The 20,083-nt window shown below is 46.8% G+C and overlaps 1 protein-coding gene across 1 annotated transcript; it reads right to left on the bottom strand.

Moving 5' to 3' along the window:
- Positions 1 to 1,691: 1,691 nt before the first annotated feature.
- On the bottom strand, positions 1,692 to 9,949 carry LOC140251678 (endothelin receptor type B-like). Its single transcript, XM_072335706.1, has 9 exons — positions 9,923 to 9,949; positions 9,772 to 9,826; positions 6,783 to 7,315; positions 5,165 to 5,277; positions 4,456 to 4,660; positions 3,641 to 3,790; positions 2,882 to 3,015; positions 2,463 to 2,571; positions 1,692 to 1,841 (listed from the first exon to the last, which is right to left on the bottom strand). The coding sequence occupies exons 2-9, from the start codon at positions 9,812 to 9,814 to the stop codon at positions 1,692 to 1,694; spliced, it is 1,437 nt and encodes a 478-aa protein (XP_072191807.1). The 5' UTR covers positions 9,815 to 9,826; positions 9,923 to 9,949.
- Positions 9,950 to 20,083: the final 10,134 nt, after the last annotated feature.

Here is a 20,083-nt window from a genome sequence, read left to right on the forward strand (position 1 = left end):
GAAGCAAGACGCAAAGCAAGACACAACTGAGGCTGTCCTGAATGGAAGAGGACCTTTGAATGCTTGTTTTAACGTGATAAAGGTTGACTCTTTACAGAAACACGTACAATTCAGATTACTGTTTTTCTAATGAGCGCAACTGTTTAAAAGCCCTTCCACTAAGATGGAGCGTTTCATTGCTATCAGTTTTCTCCAGTGACTTTTGTCTTCCAACAAAACACAGCCAGTTCGGAGCCATCAGCGCTGTGAAACACATACAGACAAATCTACTCTAGTGGGTAGGTAAGATTATGTCAAACTACTGGTCTAGGTATCCCTCAGTCCTTCTGTTTAGATTTGAAGCCTAATTGTTCTTGCAATAATATGATTTGTTTCTAAAACATTTGTTTCTAGCTTTGCTTTCACTAAAATACAATGTCACCTGGAAAGGGTTTTGCTTTATTTACAAGCCTTTTCTCCCTCTTAGTTTTTCTTTCTTTTTTTTTCCCCCGTGACAAGGTGTAAAAGGGAAAGAGGAAAGGAAAAAAAAAGGGGCATAAGAGAGAAGAAAAACACAACAGGAAAATTACCAAAAACGTGGTAAATAACACATTCTCATGCAGATTTTCTTGAGGTTTTGGCAAGGGGTGCAAGCATGATTGCTAGAAAGTCATGCTGGAGAAGGCATTTGGGGTCTAATCACTTTAAATTGTAAATTTGTGAGGGCTCTTTGCCATATTCTGGTTAGTTTCAGCAGCAACTTCAGCTGAGGTCAGGTCTTCCTCATTGTATTTTCCACCTTAGCTTGACCCCGAGGGTCAGAATCTGCATCCTCCTTACAAATAGCCTGAACCTTGGTGTCACGGAGCTGTGGCCAAGAAGTGCTGGAGTTCCAGGAACTGGGGAGGGGGAATTTGAAGCAGGTAGTTTGGCTGGATGCTGCCACTGGCTTCTGCCGAGGATACCTGGACTCCTAAGCTGTGCTGTCCCATGCATTCAGTCACCTTCTTGTGCCATAGACAGGCAGGTTGAATGCCATCCCTGAGTGGAGAGCCTGGAGCAAATTTCCTGGGAACAGGCAAAGAGGAGAGGTCTTTCAGGGCTTCCCAGGTCAGGCTGATTGCATTGTGATGCTGGGTTGCTGCCCATCCCTCCATACCATCGCTGGGGGAAATTTCAGGTCACTGATCATCTAGAAGACCTTCGTGATACCTGGGTCTTATCATGGTGCTCTGCCAAGGAAAACTGTCCCAGCAGAGGGAGATCATAAGGGACAATGCTTTCTTTTTTTCAGCTGGAAATTGTTGCTTGGGTTCCTTGCCCTCTCCTCCCTGTCCCACATCCATCTTCAAATGACCACATTTCAGCTTTCCTTTTCTCACCCATATCCTCACCCCGTGCTTCTACACAAGGCAAATGACCATAAGTCACTTGGCTATCCTGCAAGGAACAGAAAAATCCTACAAGGAGCTGGATCCCATTCTTTTTCCTGCAGAGGTGACTTGGACTGAAGGGTGGACAGAGGTGACTTGGACTGATGAAGACCTGGGGCTGTGTTCAGAGCTAGTCCTGGGGCCAGTGAAATGCTACAGCTCTTACCCAGGTGGGTTATAATGTGAAGGTTAAAACAATTTGAGCCCAGCCAGGAAATAGCTGTGCAAGGGAATCTAAGTTGTCCTACCATCTTGTCACAGTGTCTTCTCCTCGCTGCTTTAGGAAGAGCTGTACTTGTTGCTCAAGCGGGAGCTGCTCCGGTCCAGTCCAAGCTCCTGCCCATTGGCTTTCCACTTCCCCACAGAGCCCTTCTCATCTGTTGGTGTGATGCTCAGAGCAGATCTCTGGCACCAGCAGCACAAGCAGGACTGCAAGGAGACAAAGAGGGTCAAGGCACAAATGTTATGTGTGTGGGATACGAAGGAAACGTTGGCAGGTCAACCTATGCGGTGCCAGGATGTGCACTGAGCCAAGCTCTTCTACAGATTTGATGGGAATAGGTTTGTCAAGATAGGGCTGGTGTGGCTTGGAAATGAAGGTAGCAAAGCCTCAGGTATTTTTTGCAGTTGTGTTTTCTTGTCCTTAAGGGACAGTAAGTAGCTGGGCTCAACTCCTTGCCATAGCAGCTGGGAGGTGATTTTCATCTCATCCTTTCTCAGGGCTTCACTCCTTCTTAGATTTCTCTCTGAGCAGTTTGGGCTCAAAGTTTATAGCAGCCCCACTTCCTGATTTAAAGGCATGTGGGGTTGATTCTGATTCAGAATGACAGGGACTTCTCTGGGGCTTGTCAGAGGCCTTGCACTGGGAAAAGCAAGGCAGGAAGCTCTATTGTGCTTGAAGCTGGGAAGAGAGACACTTAGCAGGGTGAAAATTTGGGAAGAGGATTACAGTGAGCAAATATGGGCATCCCGTGGGCTGTTGGCAGGCCCCACATGTACCTGATGTCTGTCTTTCCCCTCAGTCCATGGCAATGGGGGTACCATCCCTACCTGGAAGCAGTTCTTGAATTTTCGGCTGACAAAGTAAAGAGCCACAGGATTGATGCAGGAGTTGAGAGAGGCCATGTTGATCCCGAAGTAATCCATGACGAGGAGGAAACTGTGGCAAGAGGGGAGAGAAGGGGCTGGTAGCTCGCTGAGTGGACAGCTGAAGGAGTTTCCAAACTTCCAAATGTTTCTCTGCCCCGGAGACATCTTTAACTCATAAATAGTACAGAGAAAACTAAATTTTCTCTCTCCATGTGGCCCCCCACTTCCTTTCTCTGTGCCTGCCTACAGAGCAATGCCATCTAGAAGAGGATTTGGAAGCTGTTTGGAAGGCAGCTCCCTCAGCCTGTTCTGAGCCCAGTGCACCTCTGCAGGTGCTCACTGGGGCTTATGGCACAGTGCCCTTCTGCTGTTGCTCTTACCTGAGCAGCTCACATCTGTTGGGGTCTGTCTGATCGTAGATGGTCTTTTTGAGGATGCGGCTGAGGTGGAGCGGCAGCCAGCAGAGCGCGAAGATCACCACGAGGCAGAAGACAGTCTTGGCCACCTCCCGACGCTGCAAGGAGAAGGTGGGCAGGGGAGAAGGTGTACTCTGAGTGTCAGAGGCAAAGCACCCTCTCCTCATTCTGATCAATGGCCCTTTGTGTCCTTCCTTATAACCAGAGGAGGGCTGGGCACCCTTTTGAGTCCAAAGCACAGCCTACCAGTCCCAGTTCCTACATAATGAGGATGACTTGTGAGATCCAGGCTGCAGAAAGCAGTAAGGTAGCAGTAATGCAATGTGGACCAGGGTAGAGACTCCTTCTCCCTATCCTACTATCATTTCTAGTCACTTCACTGAGGTGACCTCGTCTATCTGCCCTTCCTGCTGTGTTATTGGAGCAACCAGCAGGTCACCCAGGTATGGGAGAGAGCAAAAACAGATATAAATGACCACAGGAATTGAAAAGCAAGCTGGTCCATAGTCACGATGCTGGTAGTTTGAGTTGTCCCTGAAGTGGAAGACTGTGGGGGGGAGAGCCCTTCTCCCTTTTTAATTCACACATCTGCATCCACCTGTCAAGAAGCCGTTGACTGCTGTGAAGCTATTGTCCTTTAAAGGAACTCATGTATGTTCTCCCATTCTACATCGTTACCCTTTGTTTAGAGAAATGAGGTTTCTGCCCTCCTGGTTTTCTTACCCGTTTCATGTGGTCATTCAGAGCGATTCTCATGCCATTTCTCTTGCTCAACATTTCACATGACATGAGGGTGTAGAAGATGCCAGTGCATACCAAGGGGAGGCAGAAGTAGAAGCCAAAAAGCCACCAGTCCTTCACATCACGGTAGAACTGTATGCAAAACAGAGAGGAACTGGAAACAGGGAAGAACAAAGGTAGCGGATGCATTGCTCCCTGACACCAATGCTGTCACTTATCAGACCACTCTGACACTTCTGAGGTATGAAAGTCTAACAGCCCCTGGGCTAAGTGTACATGGGATCATCGTCCCCCCAGGGCTTACCCCAAAGAGGGGAAGTCTGGTTTACACCTGGCTGCCAGTCTAGCAAGATTGTACAAGAAATGGCTGCGAGGTGCTTGTTTAGACAGACTTGGGGTGAGAGGCAAGTTGTGCTGCTTTACAGAGACCTTCATCTCCTTGCTCACCCTTAGCTAGCTTTGTGCAGTCTGGTTTTGGAGATGCTCCTTGCCTGTTTTGACAGCCTGGCAGCTTCCTGAGGCTTCCCAAGATTGGTCATGACTTTCTGATGTGGGCAATGAGGATGCAACATAGCTAAAAGACATTCTGTTTCCATGCCTCACATTCAAAGCAACTCTACCCCATGTTGGTACTTCCTGCATAGTCTGTGCTTTGTCTAATCTCTCCCTACATTCTCCCTGTGGGCTGGAGGTCGTATATGGTAGCATCTAACCCTCTAATCAAGGAGAAGCCAAGCCCCGTCTGCCTGTGTCTTCCTCTTCCTTGCACTGCAGCTGGGATGGGTCAGAGTACTTACCATCATGAAGCTGGATTTCTGTTCAGAGGCAAGCATGCACACCCACAGGTCTCGGTCCCAGTAGTTGATCTCTACCATGTCAAAGGCTATGGCTTCAGGGACTGCAAGCACAATTGCCACTGCCCAGATCAGTGTCACCTCCACTGCCTTCCACATGGGGATTCCTATGCCCTGGATCCGACTCCAGGAGGCCACTGCTCGATACCTGCCCATTGCATAGGATTACAACAAGAGTGGAGAGGAGTGAGAAAAGCCACTATCAAAAAAAAGCTAGAAAGGTAAGTATTAGAATTATCTCCAGAGTCCCTTTCCCTCCCTCCTTCCTTCACCATTGCTTTGCCTTCTCCTTCAGTGGAATGGGGAGGATCAGCAACAGGGCCTCAAGGGATAAATGTGAAGGGAGATGACCTTGGCCAGTATATCTACCTCCTGGTGGCAGAGGTGCCATCCTTCCCCACCAGCCTAGCAGTTATTCCTGCATGTTATGCCCCTCGTGCTCCTCCTGTCTTCAGCAGGACTTACACTTCTTCACAGAGAACAGCTGGTTCCCATTGAATTTCAACTCTACATAAAAGCTCCCTCTCCCCTTCTCTGAATTTGGCCCAGAACCAAGTCACTCTGCAGTCTTCTAATTGCAGGCAACAGAAGGATATACTGTGGTTAAATATGGGCCAGGTTGGGCAGGGCACCTGAGGAAGTTGTTTCTCACCTGTCGATGCTGAGGGCACAAAGGCTGAGGACTGTGATGCCCACTGAAGCCTTCTGGATGAAGGGGACCAGCTTGCACACCTGCACACCGAAGGGCCAGTCCTTTGCCAAGAGCTGGGGAAGAACCTCAGGGTTAACAGACTGCTTCAGGAAGGCATGCCTGGCTTCCTGCAATAGCAGGTGGTTACCCACAAGGTGCAAGAAGCCCACAAAGAGCAGCTGAAAGCACTCTGAGGTTACCTCCGCTGGGATGGCATGGTGTGTGCTCTCCGGTGCTTTGGGTTGTGTTGGGAACCACTCATTTCCCCAAGGGCTCATTGTGAGATGAGTTTACACATACATGGAGAGATGGTTCGGACACCAAGTCCTGAATCCTAAATCAGAATCCTGAAAGCCACAAAGGGCTTTGGGATGCTTTCAGGAGGGAAGTGGATATCATTCTCTGAAATAGCCAAAATCCAGCAAGGACAGCTTCTTTCTGATAGCTTTCGCAGCCATGTAAACTTATGTTTTCCCTATACTCAGCCCTTCTACCATGTTTAGATTCCTTAGTGCAAATTCTCCTCAAAATTCTTCTCACCTCTGAAATTAGATTTGATCTCTTGTTCCCTTTAAAGCCAATACCTACTTGTGATCCTAAGCTCAACTGAGGCAAGCAGTGGGGCAGTATGAGACAGGAAAAAGGGAGATCTGAGAGATGGCCAAGTATGTCTTGAAGCTAAAGCTTGTGTTAGAATGGTCTGTCCTGTGGGTGAGGCCTTTGGTATAAGCCTTGAACTCTGTACAGCCCTCACTGTCATCAGTACTTACCTAACCAGGACATAGAGCTGAGTATTTAGCCTCTGACAGGCTCATCTGCCAGCTTCCTTCGGTAAAGTTGTTCCTACAGTCTCCATTTGGTCCCACATGCCCCTTTTTATGATGTGTAAGATCTTAGGACATACAGACTTGTGCAATAGGACAGAACCAGGCAAACATACCAGAGAGGAGGGGATATCAGACCTACGTACTCATAGCACAGTTATATGAGTGCATCTGAGGGCCAAGTCCTTCACCTCTCTGCAACCCTTCTGGACCCTTCATATAAACCTCTTACTCCAGACCACCAAAACCTGTCCCACATGGTGGGCAAGGAGGAACTGTGCTTCTCATACAGTACAACTCCTTTTCTTGGTTGGGGCCTCAGGACTCCATCCAACAACTGCCAAACCCTCTCTACCCTGTCTATTATACAGTCCTGTTCAATGTTCCCGGATGAGTCTTTATATTTAGCTAGATGTTTGCAAGAGGCTGATCTGTGAATGCCAAGAGACTACAAGTCACTCTTTCCCTTGCAATTTTAAATATGATTTAAAAGATCTGGATATGTGTGTGTGTAAATAGAAGACATCAGTAGCTGGGAGCACCTCTGCTTTCTCAGGAACCTACTATGAACTTTGTTTATTTTTCCCTTTTCCTTTGAAAAGCATGATCACCCTCCCCCAGTCCTTGCCAAAAATGGAGCCTATGATAGAGATTTAGGATAGAAGATAGGTAGAAGATAGATAGCAGGGCATGAAGAATGAAGAATGGCAGTAGATGCCATTCCTGCACTGATACTCCTGTTATACAGAGCCTACCTTGTAGACATTGATGGGCAGAGCAATGAGAATGTAGAGAAGGTCTCCAAGTGCCAAGCTAGCAATGAGAACATTCGGCCCATTCCTCATGCACTTGTTCTTGTAAATGATCCTGAGGAGCGTGGAGTTCCCAATGATCCCTACTATGAAGATGGTGCAGGACACAATGGTGTTGATGTACTTGAAGATGTGCCTGATATCTGCAGGCTTCGCACAGACGGGCAGCAGAGGTGGCTCCGAACCTCTGCTCTTGGGAAGACTTTCTGAGTAATTGGGTGCTTTGGCATCCTGGAACAGGCTGGGCTGCACCAGGCTGTAAGCCTGTTCCTGGCTGAGTGCCTCAAAGGGCATGGAGCTCACCTGGAAAGTGTCTGGGGTCTGTGGGGTCTGGCCATGTGCCCCAGAAAAGAGGCAAGTCAGGAGAATGGCCAGAGTGGTTGGAGCTGGGATTCTCGCCATTGAGGACTGAAGGGCAAAAGCTGGCTGCAGGATGTAGTGCTTGTGGGATGTCTTTGCTTGGGTCTTGGTCTGATCTGAAGATGGAGAAAGGGACAAGGGAGAGAGGTGGGTTAGCAGAGGAAGGGGCCTGATAGTGCTTAAGAAGATGGCAGAGAGGTATTTTGTCAGCGGAGCAAAAGTAGTTTTGGGACACCTGCTCCATTGAAACCTGCACAGCAGGATGATTCTGCAAACCCTACATCATCCATAGGAACAAAGCAGCTTTTCTTCCACTTTGTGCCATGGGAAAAGAGGAGCAGCATGAACATCAGCAGATCCCATATGCCATCTTTCATTGCAAAGAGACAAAACTCAGCACAGTATCCTGAGAACTGTGCTGGGAAAATACCACGAGGGCTTTTCCAGGAATGCTCTATTGATACCTGACATCTTATTCCAATTTATGTGCAAGCAGAACAACTCCTCCTTCCCCATCCTTAATTGCTGTTAATTGAACCACTTCCTTTCCAAATCCACCGTGCTGTTCCACTCGATACCTGGGGACATAAATCACCCTGTGTTGTTTGCAGCGTTGACTGCTGAGCACAGTAAGAGGTCTCTCAAACTGACCAAGGCTGCAGCACTGCTAATAAATATCATTGGAGTGGGTTCTGTTCTGCAGAGCTCAGCCAGTATTCTCAGACAGGGCTGGTTGAGCAGCAAATCCCATGCGGCTTATGGGACAGCTGAGGATACTGCAGAACTGGACTGGTATGAATGTGGGGAAGGGGCATCAGTGCTGTGTGTACAGTGGGACCACGCTGTTGTTCTCTGAAAAGCCAACCCCCAGTTCCCACCAGGCACAGCCACAGCTCCTCCAGGTACAGCTGCTTTCTGTGTCGGCTCTGCAGGAACACCTGTGCCTTGCAGCTTGTTTGGGAGCATGATTGGTAAGAAGCTGGATGTTTTCCCAACAAACCAGCCTAACCTGACCTACCCTTTTCTCAGTTTCATCCTGCTGCTTCTGCCAGGAAATCTCTCTGACCCTTCAGCCAGGTTCTTAGTGAATTAAGCTGCAAACAGGCAGTGTGAGTAGGAAACCTGACATTTATTCTCAGTTACATGTCAAACAGAGGCAATAAAATAACCACGGACCTTCAATCACAGTTCAGACCTCATGAACTCAAGAGATGAGTTTTCAGTTCTGTTAAAACAACTACTTTTAAAAGATGTTTTCTTTCTAGTTTGACCCTTACATTGTGATGGCACCTTAGATACACTTTTAGCACAGGAGAGTTAAAGATCCCATTCCTTTCTTTCCAGCTCACTGTCAGCATGCTTCTATCTGCTGAAATATTCATGCCTGGTGCACAGCAATTCTGCGTGCTCACCGTGCCTTTTATCTCTGCAGGCTCAAGCAGCTTTGCAAACTTATCTTGCAGATAAACCACATCAGTGTGAACCAGAATGGCCACCATGAAGTTATCTGCCCATGTCTGGCAGTGGAAAAAAAGAAAAGCCTCTCCATATGATGGTTGGGAGTTGACCCAAATTTGTTCTGAGAGCACCCAGCTTACATGGTATCCTGGCACTGAGGGATACCTGCAGGTATATCCTGCTACTCTGAAGCAGAAAGAAATATGCACCTGAGGGAATCCCTCATCCCACACAATCTCTTCTGCATGGGTAGAGCTAATTCTCTCAGGAAGGCATGGTGGATGCCAGCTTATCACCTAGTGACCATTGTAAAATGCTATGGGGAGAGCCTTGGTGATAGCTCTGAAGGTCCCGGCACCCCTTCTGGTCCAGCACATCCCTTAAGAACTGATTGCCCAGCCTGAGTTTTTGTGATGAAAGAAGATTCTTCAACATCTCCTTCCTTTTGCTATTTACCTAAGCATCTACTTAGGCACTAAAGCATCCCTGGAGAGCTGTGTGCTGCGCAGCAGTGGGCTGCTCCTCTGCTTTCCCTGGTGAAGGACTCAGAGCTTGGTGCTGTTGTGCCCCCAGGGCTTTGGCAGAGGAGCTCATGTGAGTAAGAATCACAGGACACGACTCACTGGATCCTGCCCATCCCTTCCACACTACTGACAAGAAATGCTTTTCCCCCTCTTGCCTTAATATACAACAATTTAATAAAAAGGGAACATTGTTTTCTCCTGCTCAACAGCACACTGACTTATTGCCCTCCTTGTTCCCTCATCTCAGAGAGCTTGCAAGTATAACTTGTTCTCCCTTACTGGCGGAATCAAAGCACAGAAGGCTAAGAGGCTTGCTGAGTGCCCAGCGGGTGGAAGCCAAATCCAGCATCACTTTACTCCAAATCCTCTGAGCCCTGTTCACATCTCCAATCACCTGGGGAGGTGCCTGATGGCCCCATCTCATCTGCACAGCAGAGGGTGCAAATAAACATCTTTTGCAGTAAAAATGCCATAGATGGGGGGAAGAGGGAAGAAAGGCTTGCATGAACACAAATCCCCGGTTGCTTCCCTCTCCTGAACCCAACCCAGTCCCCAGAGTGGTGGACCTTCCCCTAAGAGGTGTGCAGCACCTGTTAGATTTAGTTGAGGAAGGGATCCCTCCAACATCTCCATCAGACCGTGAGACTGAAAAACATGTAAAAACTCACCCAGATGCAGGAAATCATTTTGTTTGCAAATCAGTGCATGAAACAGCAAAGGTTTTCATCAGAGTTAGGTTACCTTCCTCGAGACCACAAACTCTGGATGCTCTTGAGATTAGTTTCTCTCCCTCTCACGGCCCCTTGCCCGTCCTACAGGTCCCAGAAGGGTGGTAGCATTGTAGACTCTGGAGTTTACTTTTGTGTTCCTCGCCTCTCGTGACTTGCTGAGGTTTCTCTGAACAGAGCACTTAGTTATATAGAAAATTGCTGGGCTGCTCCCAAATGCAGCTGCTGCAACCAATAAGTGCAAGGCAGGACAGGGATGGAGGAGGAGGGTGAGGCAGGCAGGGATGAAAATCATAAACAAATCCCTCTTGGAGTGGGGGGAGAGAGCTGGGGGCAGCTGCTGACACCAGCACAGGGCTGTGCTTTGGCAAATGGACCCCAGCCAGCTCTGAGGAAAGTATTTTGGGAGACATCAGAGCCTTTTGTGCCCAGAGTGCACACACAGCAGCAGGGATGTGCTGTTTCCCATCTGGCACAGAAAGTCCTTACTGAGGTGCTGGAGGTGGACAGGCTGCTTTGCCCTCCCTGAGCCTCTGTCTGTGTAAATCAGGCTGGGGTGAGAGCTCTGACCACTCTCCATCTGCAAGGAAGTGTTTTTTCATGTGCCAGCTCTGCTTGAATTTTGCTCTTGAGATATAGGGCATAGCCCTTTATGGCTGAGAAGTCAGTGCTGTCATAGAGTCCCACCAGCCTCCCTCATGCCTCTGGTCTGGTCTCTAGAGATGGTCTGGTCTCAGAGATTCCCCTCTTGAGTTTCATCTGCCCCTGAGCAGAAGAACTCAAACAGCTCTTCCATGAGACCCCTTCTACCTACCCCCTGAACCTCTTCTGAACAGCCTCAGGGACAAAGCCCCAGGGAAAAAGACTCCCAGCCTCCTTGGCTTATCTGCTTACAGAGGAAAGATTTCTTTCCTCACTATGCTCTGAAGCTGGCTCTGCTCAGGAATTAGGGATTTATTTGGTACGGAGCAGGTTGTTTTATTAAAAAAGAAAAAGGAATAGCCAAATCATCTTGTTTGAGTGTCCTTGATGACTCAGGAAGGTGTGCTGGCATAGCGTGATGATAAAGTCAGGTTGATTTTTGGAGTAACTTCACTTTAGTATGGGAATCCCTTTGCCCTTCTAGCCCCAAAACAAGGATATAAAGAATAGGTTCAAACTCCTTCCCAGGCAGAAAGAATCTCAAGTACATGAGATCACGACTGGTACACTGGAGGGTCTTGCTGCCATCCACTGCGACCTGGGCAGGCTGGGCAGTCCATCATGCAGTCCAGAAGAGGGAAGCGCTAGGTCCAGCCCCTGGGGAGGAACAACCTAGCTCTGCTGTAGGAAGCCATCCCATACCCTTGTTCACCCTGACTGCCCATCTCCAAACTACGTCCAGTAATAACCTGTTATTTTTACATTTTTTCTTCAAGCTATGATTTTTTTATTATTATTATTTTTTTCCCACCCTTGCCTTTCCCTTACCAGGCTTCAAAGTGTAGTTTCCAGTAAGTTCAAAAACTATCAAAGCCATGCTAAAGTCCTCCTTTGTCTCTCTGCAGTTTTCTCTTCTCCCATCTGGACAAGCACAGCTCCTTCCACCTGTCTTCATAGGAGTGGTGCTCCAGCAGAGAAGACTTTCTAAAATGGCAATTAGTCTTTCTAGGTGGCGTTTCCAAGCAGTAAGATACTTATGGGAGAGCTGCAGAAGTTCAGAACAGAATGTTTTCGTATATATATGCTGTTACAGCCTTTTTTTCTGAGTGGATCCAAACTCAAGAATGGATTAGACTTGGAAGGAAACTCCCTTCCATCTGGAGATTTGGTCCAAGATGCCACTGAGAATTTGACCAGGCTCACTTTGCTCCGTGGTCAAGAACTGCAATTAGGGTAGAGATAATCCACATTTGTTGTTGGGGAACTTTATTCTTTTTTGGTATGGAAACAAATTATCTGTGTTTTCTTCACTGAATCATTTCCATGATTCCTTGAAGCTTTGATGAATCAGAGCTGTGGATAAGCCATAGAAAAGTTAATGTCTTTATTTACTGCTTACCCTGATCTATCAGAGTTGGCTTCTCCTCAGAAGAGAGAACAGAACTTCCATTTAGATTCTCCTCTCTTCATCCTATGAAGCATTCCAAATTGGAGAATCTGTCACCTACCATCTCTCTGTGGCTTCTCAAGTCTTGGCACTGCTTGCTCTGCAGAGATGACATGTCCCCTGGTCTCACCAGCTTTGATCTCACCAGCTCAGATATCAGAAGCAACAGAGATTGTGTGTCAAGGGATCTCTTATACTTGCGTAGCTTTTGGTTTGAAGTTGAATGTTTTTCTTAAAACCACTTTATACCATTGCAGGGGTAGAGGCTCTTTCTGGAGTCAGCCTGAGGATCCTGCTTCTCACTTTCTCTGTTGACACTGCCATATAGTTACTAGATTAAGACATTTTTCTTTCTTTCCTTCAGCTTCACTCTTCCTTACTCATTTCATCTTATTCCTCACTGAGATGTTCCTTCTCCCAGGCAGGCCACACAGAAATGTAAGGTAAATCCAGTGGTCTGTGCTGGTGGGTCCAGTCCAACCCTGGCCTTACTTTGGAGACAGACATCTAGTACTATCCTCTTTTGGACCATAATGCTCCAAAACCAACCTGTGGTCTCAATGAAGTATTTCTATACCCTGTCAGATGTCTCTGACACAGAAGTTGGCCCTTCTGTCTTGGCCAGTGTGGGAGAAAAGGTTTCACTGCTTGCTGGTGACCTTGTGGTGACTTCTCATCATTCCCTGAGTAAATCCGTCCCATGAGGAGCACATTTGTGCTTCCCCGGGCAGATCAGAAAATATACACCCCAAATAGTTCATCTCAGCCTAGGGCAGAAGTCATGGCACGTCAGTTCCATCAACTTTTTGGCCTCTTTGGAGGGCTGCAGCATTTCCTCTTCTCAGAATATGTAAGTCCACGTGGCAGCTCTCCTCTCAACCCCACTGGGGAGGTATCCTGCAGCCCTATTCTAGGATAGTCATGTTTTGGCATGTGACAGAAGGATGAATGGGACTTTCTGTTCTGCTGGAAACAAAGGATGTATCCAGACCCCCTTGGAGACCCCCAGGAAAACAGCGCTCTTCTTGTACAGTCAACTGGTGTCCTTGAGACAAAATTCATTTGAAAGGCTAATGGTGTCATCTAAATGACCAGAATGAAGATACTACTGAACTAAGCCATGATACCACTTAGCAGCAAGCAGCAATGTAGCATCACACAGGCTTCATGCTCGTCACAATCTGCTCTTCCATTTTAAAGGTGACATATTGAGTGTAATTTTGTTTTCTGCTGCCATTGGGCTGAACTGATTCCTGTGCAAGCAGCACAGAAGCTGGCTTGGCAAGGCTAGCTAGCTCAAAAGAACCATAGCTCAGAGAGTCCTTGCTGATATTGCTAGAAGACGACTGATACTGTGTCTTCACGTTACCTTTAAGGCTGGATGACTGAGGACTGCAACCTGGGGCTAAGATTTGGAGAGCAGGCACATTCTCAAGTCCTTGTCAGAGCGTGTGTATGAGATCCTGCTCAAGTTTATCATCTGTCCATTGGTGTCTCCCGCTGATGGTTCAGTCATCTTTTGGGAGAAAAAGATGGATCTGTGGTGAAAATGAAACACCAAGGCTTCATCATATCACAATAAAGAACACAAAGCTTTTGCTTTTTGTTTGTGGAGTTGCTGGAAGGATACGCTGTGAAAATGTATCTCTGCAGCCAAACTTCCATGGTTTTCACAGCTTATTTTCCACGAAACAAGCTAAGATAAGGAAAGAAACCATATTTTAACCTGAATATAGTCTCAAGCACCTGATTCATTCCTTTGGTTTGTCCAGTGCTCATTCTCTTAACATTCCCTTGGTTCTTCTTAGCACCAGCTTTAGATCAGCCAGTATCCATCTACCTTGGAAGCCTCTGCTCTTTCCCATAACCTTACCAATCCCTGTCCACATTGTCCTCAACTATGGCAATATTTGATATTCACAATAGAAAGGGCTAATAGATACAACCTAAGTAGCACGAATTTCTTACATTGTAGCAAAGGTTTTGTGATTAAGCGTAACCAAAAGCAAGCTACTATGATGAAAGAGGTCAGTCCAAGATTAAATGAATGGCAATCAACTTTCAGGATATCAAATTGGGACATTAGTGCCAACATTCACTGCTTGAGGAACTGTGGAAATGTATTGATGACTTTCTAGTCAAAGCCACTAGAAAGACAGTTCTTAAGGCATTGGGGAATAAAAACAATTGCTTCTGTTTGAAGATTCAATCACTGGATTTAACCTGCAGGTGGAATAATCTTGGAACTGTTCTCTAGAACTGTGCTGTTTCTGTGTGATCTTACATTAGAGGAATCAGATCCTATAAATATGGTTGTAGAGTTGAGAAATAGCTGCAAGAATCATTGGAGAGTTTCAACTTACAGTCCTTAATACAGGATTGCATACAAACATATTGATCCACCTCCAAAATGAATGTAGTTAGATACCCTAGCATGCATTCAGGCTTGGTCTGGAGGTAGTAATTGGTCTTTATAACCCTGAACGGTCTCACCTGAGACCTCCACCCACACCTATAGCCAAGTTCAGCTGTAGGACCCATTTCAGTTCAGCCTGTAAAGTTGTTCTCTGGTTTGGGTCTAATCATAGGCTCTGCTGGGCAGTGACCCACAGCTTGGACTTGGAATGTGCCTTGTCACCACGAGCTGACAAGATTTGGGCTTTTGGTTGAACCTGGCTGCTGAGTCCTGCTCTGCTCAGGTACTGTGGGACAAGTAATAGCTATCTTGTGGTGCCTTAAGAGTGGGATGGAACGTGTCCTTCTGGCAGCAGTCCTCTGTTGTGGTTGAGCGTGGGTATGCATGGGAAAATCTTGTCTCTGTAAGGGTGGTTGGACACAGTGACAACCTTAGTGTTCCAGATCCTTTCCATCATTCCAGCTCTTCTGTCCTGCTTCTGTTACCTTCTTGCCCTGCCAGGAGTGTACTGCAGATAGTAATGGGCAACAGTATGCCTGGAGGAGAGGATACACCTGCAAGTGTCATGTATGCTGGGGCTCCACAGGGACTTGAATAACAGAGCTCAGAAACACTGCATCAGGAATATAAAGAGGTAAAACCTTCAGGAGAGGAGAATGCGTGGGACCTGCATGACCAAATCCTTTGGGAATACTCTTCCCTAGGGATGCGAGAGACAAATCTTCCTGCTTTTGTGAGGCCTGTTCTCATCTGATTTACAAACATTGTGTATTTTTGTTCAGTGCTCCTCCAGGAAGATCTGTGTTAGGAACGCTGATGTCTGTTTGGGAATTGGTTTCTGAGCTGTTGACATCTTCAGGGTTACTACTGGAAAAAAGAAAAATAAGAAAAAAGTCATGTCTTCATTGCCGACTGTTTTCTTCAAACCTTACTGCCAATACTTGCTGTGCTCTCTCCTTTTTCCTCGAGAGATTTGGAGTCCTGGAGCACAGCTCTGGCACTTCCCAGAGGTGCTTCTGTGACTGTTTTCATTCTTTCAAGGTGCTCTGGTGCTAATGATCTCTGACCTTTGTCATGTTCTTTACCCTCTCTGGGCTGATATAATCTGTTCTTAACCCTCAATACAATTACTGTAGTGATGGACAGTAAAGAAAGCAAATGGTGGCTGCAGCACCTGTCCTCTAGACTGCTTACTTCCCTTCTTCTGGAAGAGATGCCCCATTGGCTTGGGATGGCTTTGAAGCAGTGGGATAAAAGCTTCACTTCCCCAAATCTTTGTCAGTGATTCCCATCCCCAATGTTCAACAGCTCAAGGAGCTGCATGAGTTCCACCTCATGTGGACCCCACCCTACAAAACCTCCAACAGTTCCAGGCTGGTTTCCACCAAACTCTGCAGTGTGCTCCATTGCAGAGGGATGAAAAGCAGTAACTGAGTTCTTTTATCTGCTCGTGTGCTTGCAGCCATGTCTCTTTCCATCCATCCATCAGGATCAGGGTGTGAGGAGGAATAGCCTTATTTAAAGCATGTAGGGTGCTGGGGTTTTTCCTTCCTGTTGGAGGAGGGGATGCCTCAAAAAGCATCTCCGTGCTGCAGAGCCAGATCGCTGCTGTTCCCACGAGCCTGCACTGACCCTGCACTTTGATGCTGTTTTTTTCTTTCTCTTGTTGCTTGTAATGTTCTTATCAGCTGGGGCCAGCTGAAGTCAAGCGGGCTGGGGATGACAGAGGGTTTGCAGCTCTGTCTTCTGCGTCACCAGGAGATTCATGACAGTGGCCATGAGGAGCAAGAGTTGCTTGCCAGCTGCTTGTCTTTGAAAGCTGGCTATTCTGGTCCAGTGTCACAGCTGAGACTGTGTGTATGTGTGACTTCCTGCCTGGCTTTGGATGAGCTGGGTTGTGCAGCATGCACAACGTACTCATCTTCAGATGCCTTAAAGTAAGTCCCCGATTAACAGCCACTGAGCTGTGTACTGCTAAAGCATCACTGAAACCAATGTGATTGGATAATGTTGATCCCAACCTTGATGGAGAGGGGACTTCTAGCACACACAAAAAGCCACCTGATAGAAGTTTTCTGTCAATAAAAGTGACTGTTTCAGTTTTTCTTTTCCCTGGGAAGGTGGAGAGGAACTTGCAGCCCATTTTGTATGCGATTGGTGCATACCTTCAGAATGCAGCCCACAGCAGCCTCTTCTCTGGGCATCCTCAAAGCTGTGCTCCCTGCTGAGTTTGATCTTGGGGTTGAGTAGAACTGAGGAGGCTGAAGTACTCTGCAAAAGATTATGTAGCATGTTTTGACACTAATAGGAGGGGGAAAAAGTTTCTGTAGATGGATGAAAAAGAGCATTTTAGGTCCTCATGGTGAGACGGTGCAGATGCACAAATGTGGCTTTACCCTTTAGGATCTGCAATTGAAATGGGAGATGACTTGAGCTTACAAAATATCCCCCTGGAGTTCTGGAGCTGCACTATTTGAGCTTTTGGCAGAAAAATCCTCATTACCCAGGGTAAGCGTGGAACTGCTTTTCCTGCATCGGTTCATAGACTGGTCTATAGCAGATCCCAGAGTCTGTAAATGAGTGTGATGTGGGTACCACATGAGCTTCAGCTTCTGAGCTTCTCTGAGCTGGCCAGGTGTGCTACGTGCAATGCACACTGATGTTATTTTTGCTGGTAATTTTCATCTGAACTTTGAACGTCACAGGGTGTTTTCCTGAGTGGTTTTGGGAAGGTCTCAAAGAACCTCCATTGGAAGCAGCTAACAATGGTGAGAAAAAGTGGGCTCCCATGCTGACAAGGCTAAGATGTAAATAATGTATTAATTCCCTTTGACCAGTTCTTTGGTTAATTCTGGATATTCCATTTAAAGCTGACAATATCACAGAGCACTGTAGAATCAGGCAAACTTTCCTGTGCTCTGTAATTGCTATAGCCTGTAAATAATTTGTGTGTATCATTTCTATTAATTTCAAAGAAACTAGAAGTGGATTTGAGGTTTTTTCTTGAATGCTCTTATTGTCATGTCTTCTGGAAATCTGAGTATTCCAGCTGGAGAGAACCTGTGCAGGATGTGAATATGTTGACTTGCAGAGTTGCCATCTTGGAGTATTAAAGTTCAGTTAAATGAAAGTGAGTCCTAGTCCTGTCAGTACAGACAGCAGATAGATCTACCAGTTCATGCAAAGCCCCCAGAGGGATCTCTAGATCCAACTGATCATCTGACATACATTCCTGATGGCTTTGTCAGGACAGTGCCAGCAGAAGAGCAATGGCAGCTGCAGCACGAAGAACTCAGTAGTAATTTCTTTGGAGTATTTCCCATTCTCTCTTAGCTTCCTTCCATTAATGTTGCTTAACAAACTTCTGAGAAAAGTTTGGATAACTGGTTATTGCCCCTGAAATAACTGCAGTTAATTACATGAAGATTGATGGCCTCTTCTTCAAGAGCCATCAGAACAGCCTTCATCTTCCTGGAGTACTGATGACCTTTCCAGGAAATGGGAATGAGGAAATGCAGTGGGAGATTGTTTGGGTAAACAAGATGTAATTTAGAATCCATAAAATTATGGGGAGAGCAAGACTGATGTGTTTCCCTACATACCATCCTCCTTGCTGCAGCTTGCAGATAGACAATGTTAGCTGGTAGTTCACCCGTGATGAAAATGGGGAAGATCAAGCACAAAAAGGACCCATAGCCAGCAAGAGGCTGGCTACGGGACTAGCAGAAGGCAGAGGAAAGCACAAGTTGATGTTACCTTCCCTTAGCATCTGATGGAGGCTATTTTCTTGTAGTCAGAGCTTTGGTTCTCACTGTTGAATGTGCATCAAAACCAAAGGTGTTGCAAAGAGCCTAAGGCCTTCACCTTTGATGTTTTTGGTAGAAAAACAAGCTCATGAATTCTATTAAAGAACACTGAGTGACCTCCGTCCTTGGAAATTTCCACTGTTAGAAGATCCATTTGTTGAGCTGACCATTAATAGACGTGCCTGCAGTACATAGCAACAGAGATGTGGAGAAGGCTTTGTGTGATTCCACCTGTGTTTATTGCCCTGAGCTCTGCTGATGGAAGAGCCATCCTAGGGTGACCACTGGATCTGGGATGGAAAACATGCTTAGGTGCCTGTGAGGGAGTCATGCTATTGGGAAATCTTTGGCTTCCAGGTAGGCAGCCCCACATTGGGCTGTGTGGTGGTTATCTTTGGGCCAGGCACTGTGTACTTGAAAATGGAATCCTCAAAATGGACCAAGACTGCAGAAAGTTGGTACGAATCATTTTGCACCTATGATTAATTGCTTGCAGCTACACGGTAATTCTGGAAGAACTGAAAAAAATCTTAGAGAATACATGCACAAAACTAGCTTTGCAAATTGTCACTTAAAAAAACATTCATCCACTAGAGTCCATTTAAATGTTCTATAGTAAACCCAAGGTCCTCTTCAGTTCATTAGCAAATGCCAATCTTGAGTTCCATTCCTGAAGCTCATGTCACTAGCCTCCAGGTCCCCATGGTACCTCACACAGCTTTATAGCTGGCATAGAGATGCCTCATGTGGGAGGGGATGTGCTGGGAGAGGCAACATGATATTTGCCTGCAGACTCGGGAGAGTGAGTCAAGTGACGTGATATATGGAGGACTGCGAAGGGGGAGTTCATCCTGCTGGAGTGGTGCTGGGATAATGTTAATAATGGGAAGGAAAAGTAAGACACAAAAGGAGATGCCTTGTAAATTGAGGATGGCCTCGAGACAAAAGCCAGTCATGTGTGTTGCGAGTGACTTGTTTCATGTGAAGTTTCTCAATAGCCTCTCTGTGTGGAGGAGACACTGGGGCTCTGTGGAGGGCTGCACGTCCCATAGGGCTGTTAGGTCACAAGCAGTGCATGTGACTGCAGAGTGTTATCCCAGAGTGGGGCCTCGCCATGGCTCATCCAGCTTGGTGGCAGAGCTGAGAGTTGGTGTCTATGGGGACATCCTGCCTTGGGAAGCCTGTCTCTGCTCCTTTAACTTTCACAAGAAGGAGAAGTGGGGAAGGAAATCATTTTCTTTTCTTTAGAAGGCTCCATGTTTCTCACTACTGTGATGAGGAGAAGGCTTTTCTTGTGGATACTTTTCATCTGACACATAAATATCTGAGATTTGAGACAGGAAAGTAACTACCATCGGAAGTTGATGACCTCTGTTAATCTGCCTAGCACATGGGTATAAAGTGTTATGCTGAGATGTCCTTCTGCCTCTCCCTGCACCATAGGCCCTGAAAACACTAGTCTGCTGGCAGGTGAGAGCTACGAGTGCTCTGTTAGAATCATCAAGGTTGGAAAAGGCCTCTAAGATCATCTTAGTCCAGCCATCAGCCTATGCCCATGACCCCTCCACCTCCCTGGATGGGACTCCCTGGGACTCCACCACCTCCCTGGGCAGTCCATGCCAATCCCTCACCACTCTTTCAGAGGTCTTTTTTTTAATAACCAACCTGAACCTCCCCTGGTGCAACTTAAAGACATTACCTCTTGTCTGTCATTGTTACCTGGGAGAAGAGGCCAACACCCATCTCACTACAGCATCCTTTCAGGGTGCTGGCAGACTACACAAGGGAAGGACATGGTCCGGAGATCTGGGATGCCATGGGAGTCTTGCCACTGATCCAGATGTAGACCAAAGCTGGGAGAAG

Source organism: Excalfactoria chinensis, chromosome 4 (genome assembly GCF_039878825.1).
Source record: "Excalfactoria chinensis isolate bCotChi1 chromosome 4, bCotChi1.hap2, whole genome shotgun sequence".
In the NCBI taxonomy this organism is placed as follows: Eukaryota; Metazoa; Chordata; class Aves; order Galliformes; family Phasianidae; genus Excalfactoria; species Excalfactoria chinensis.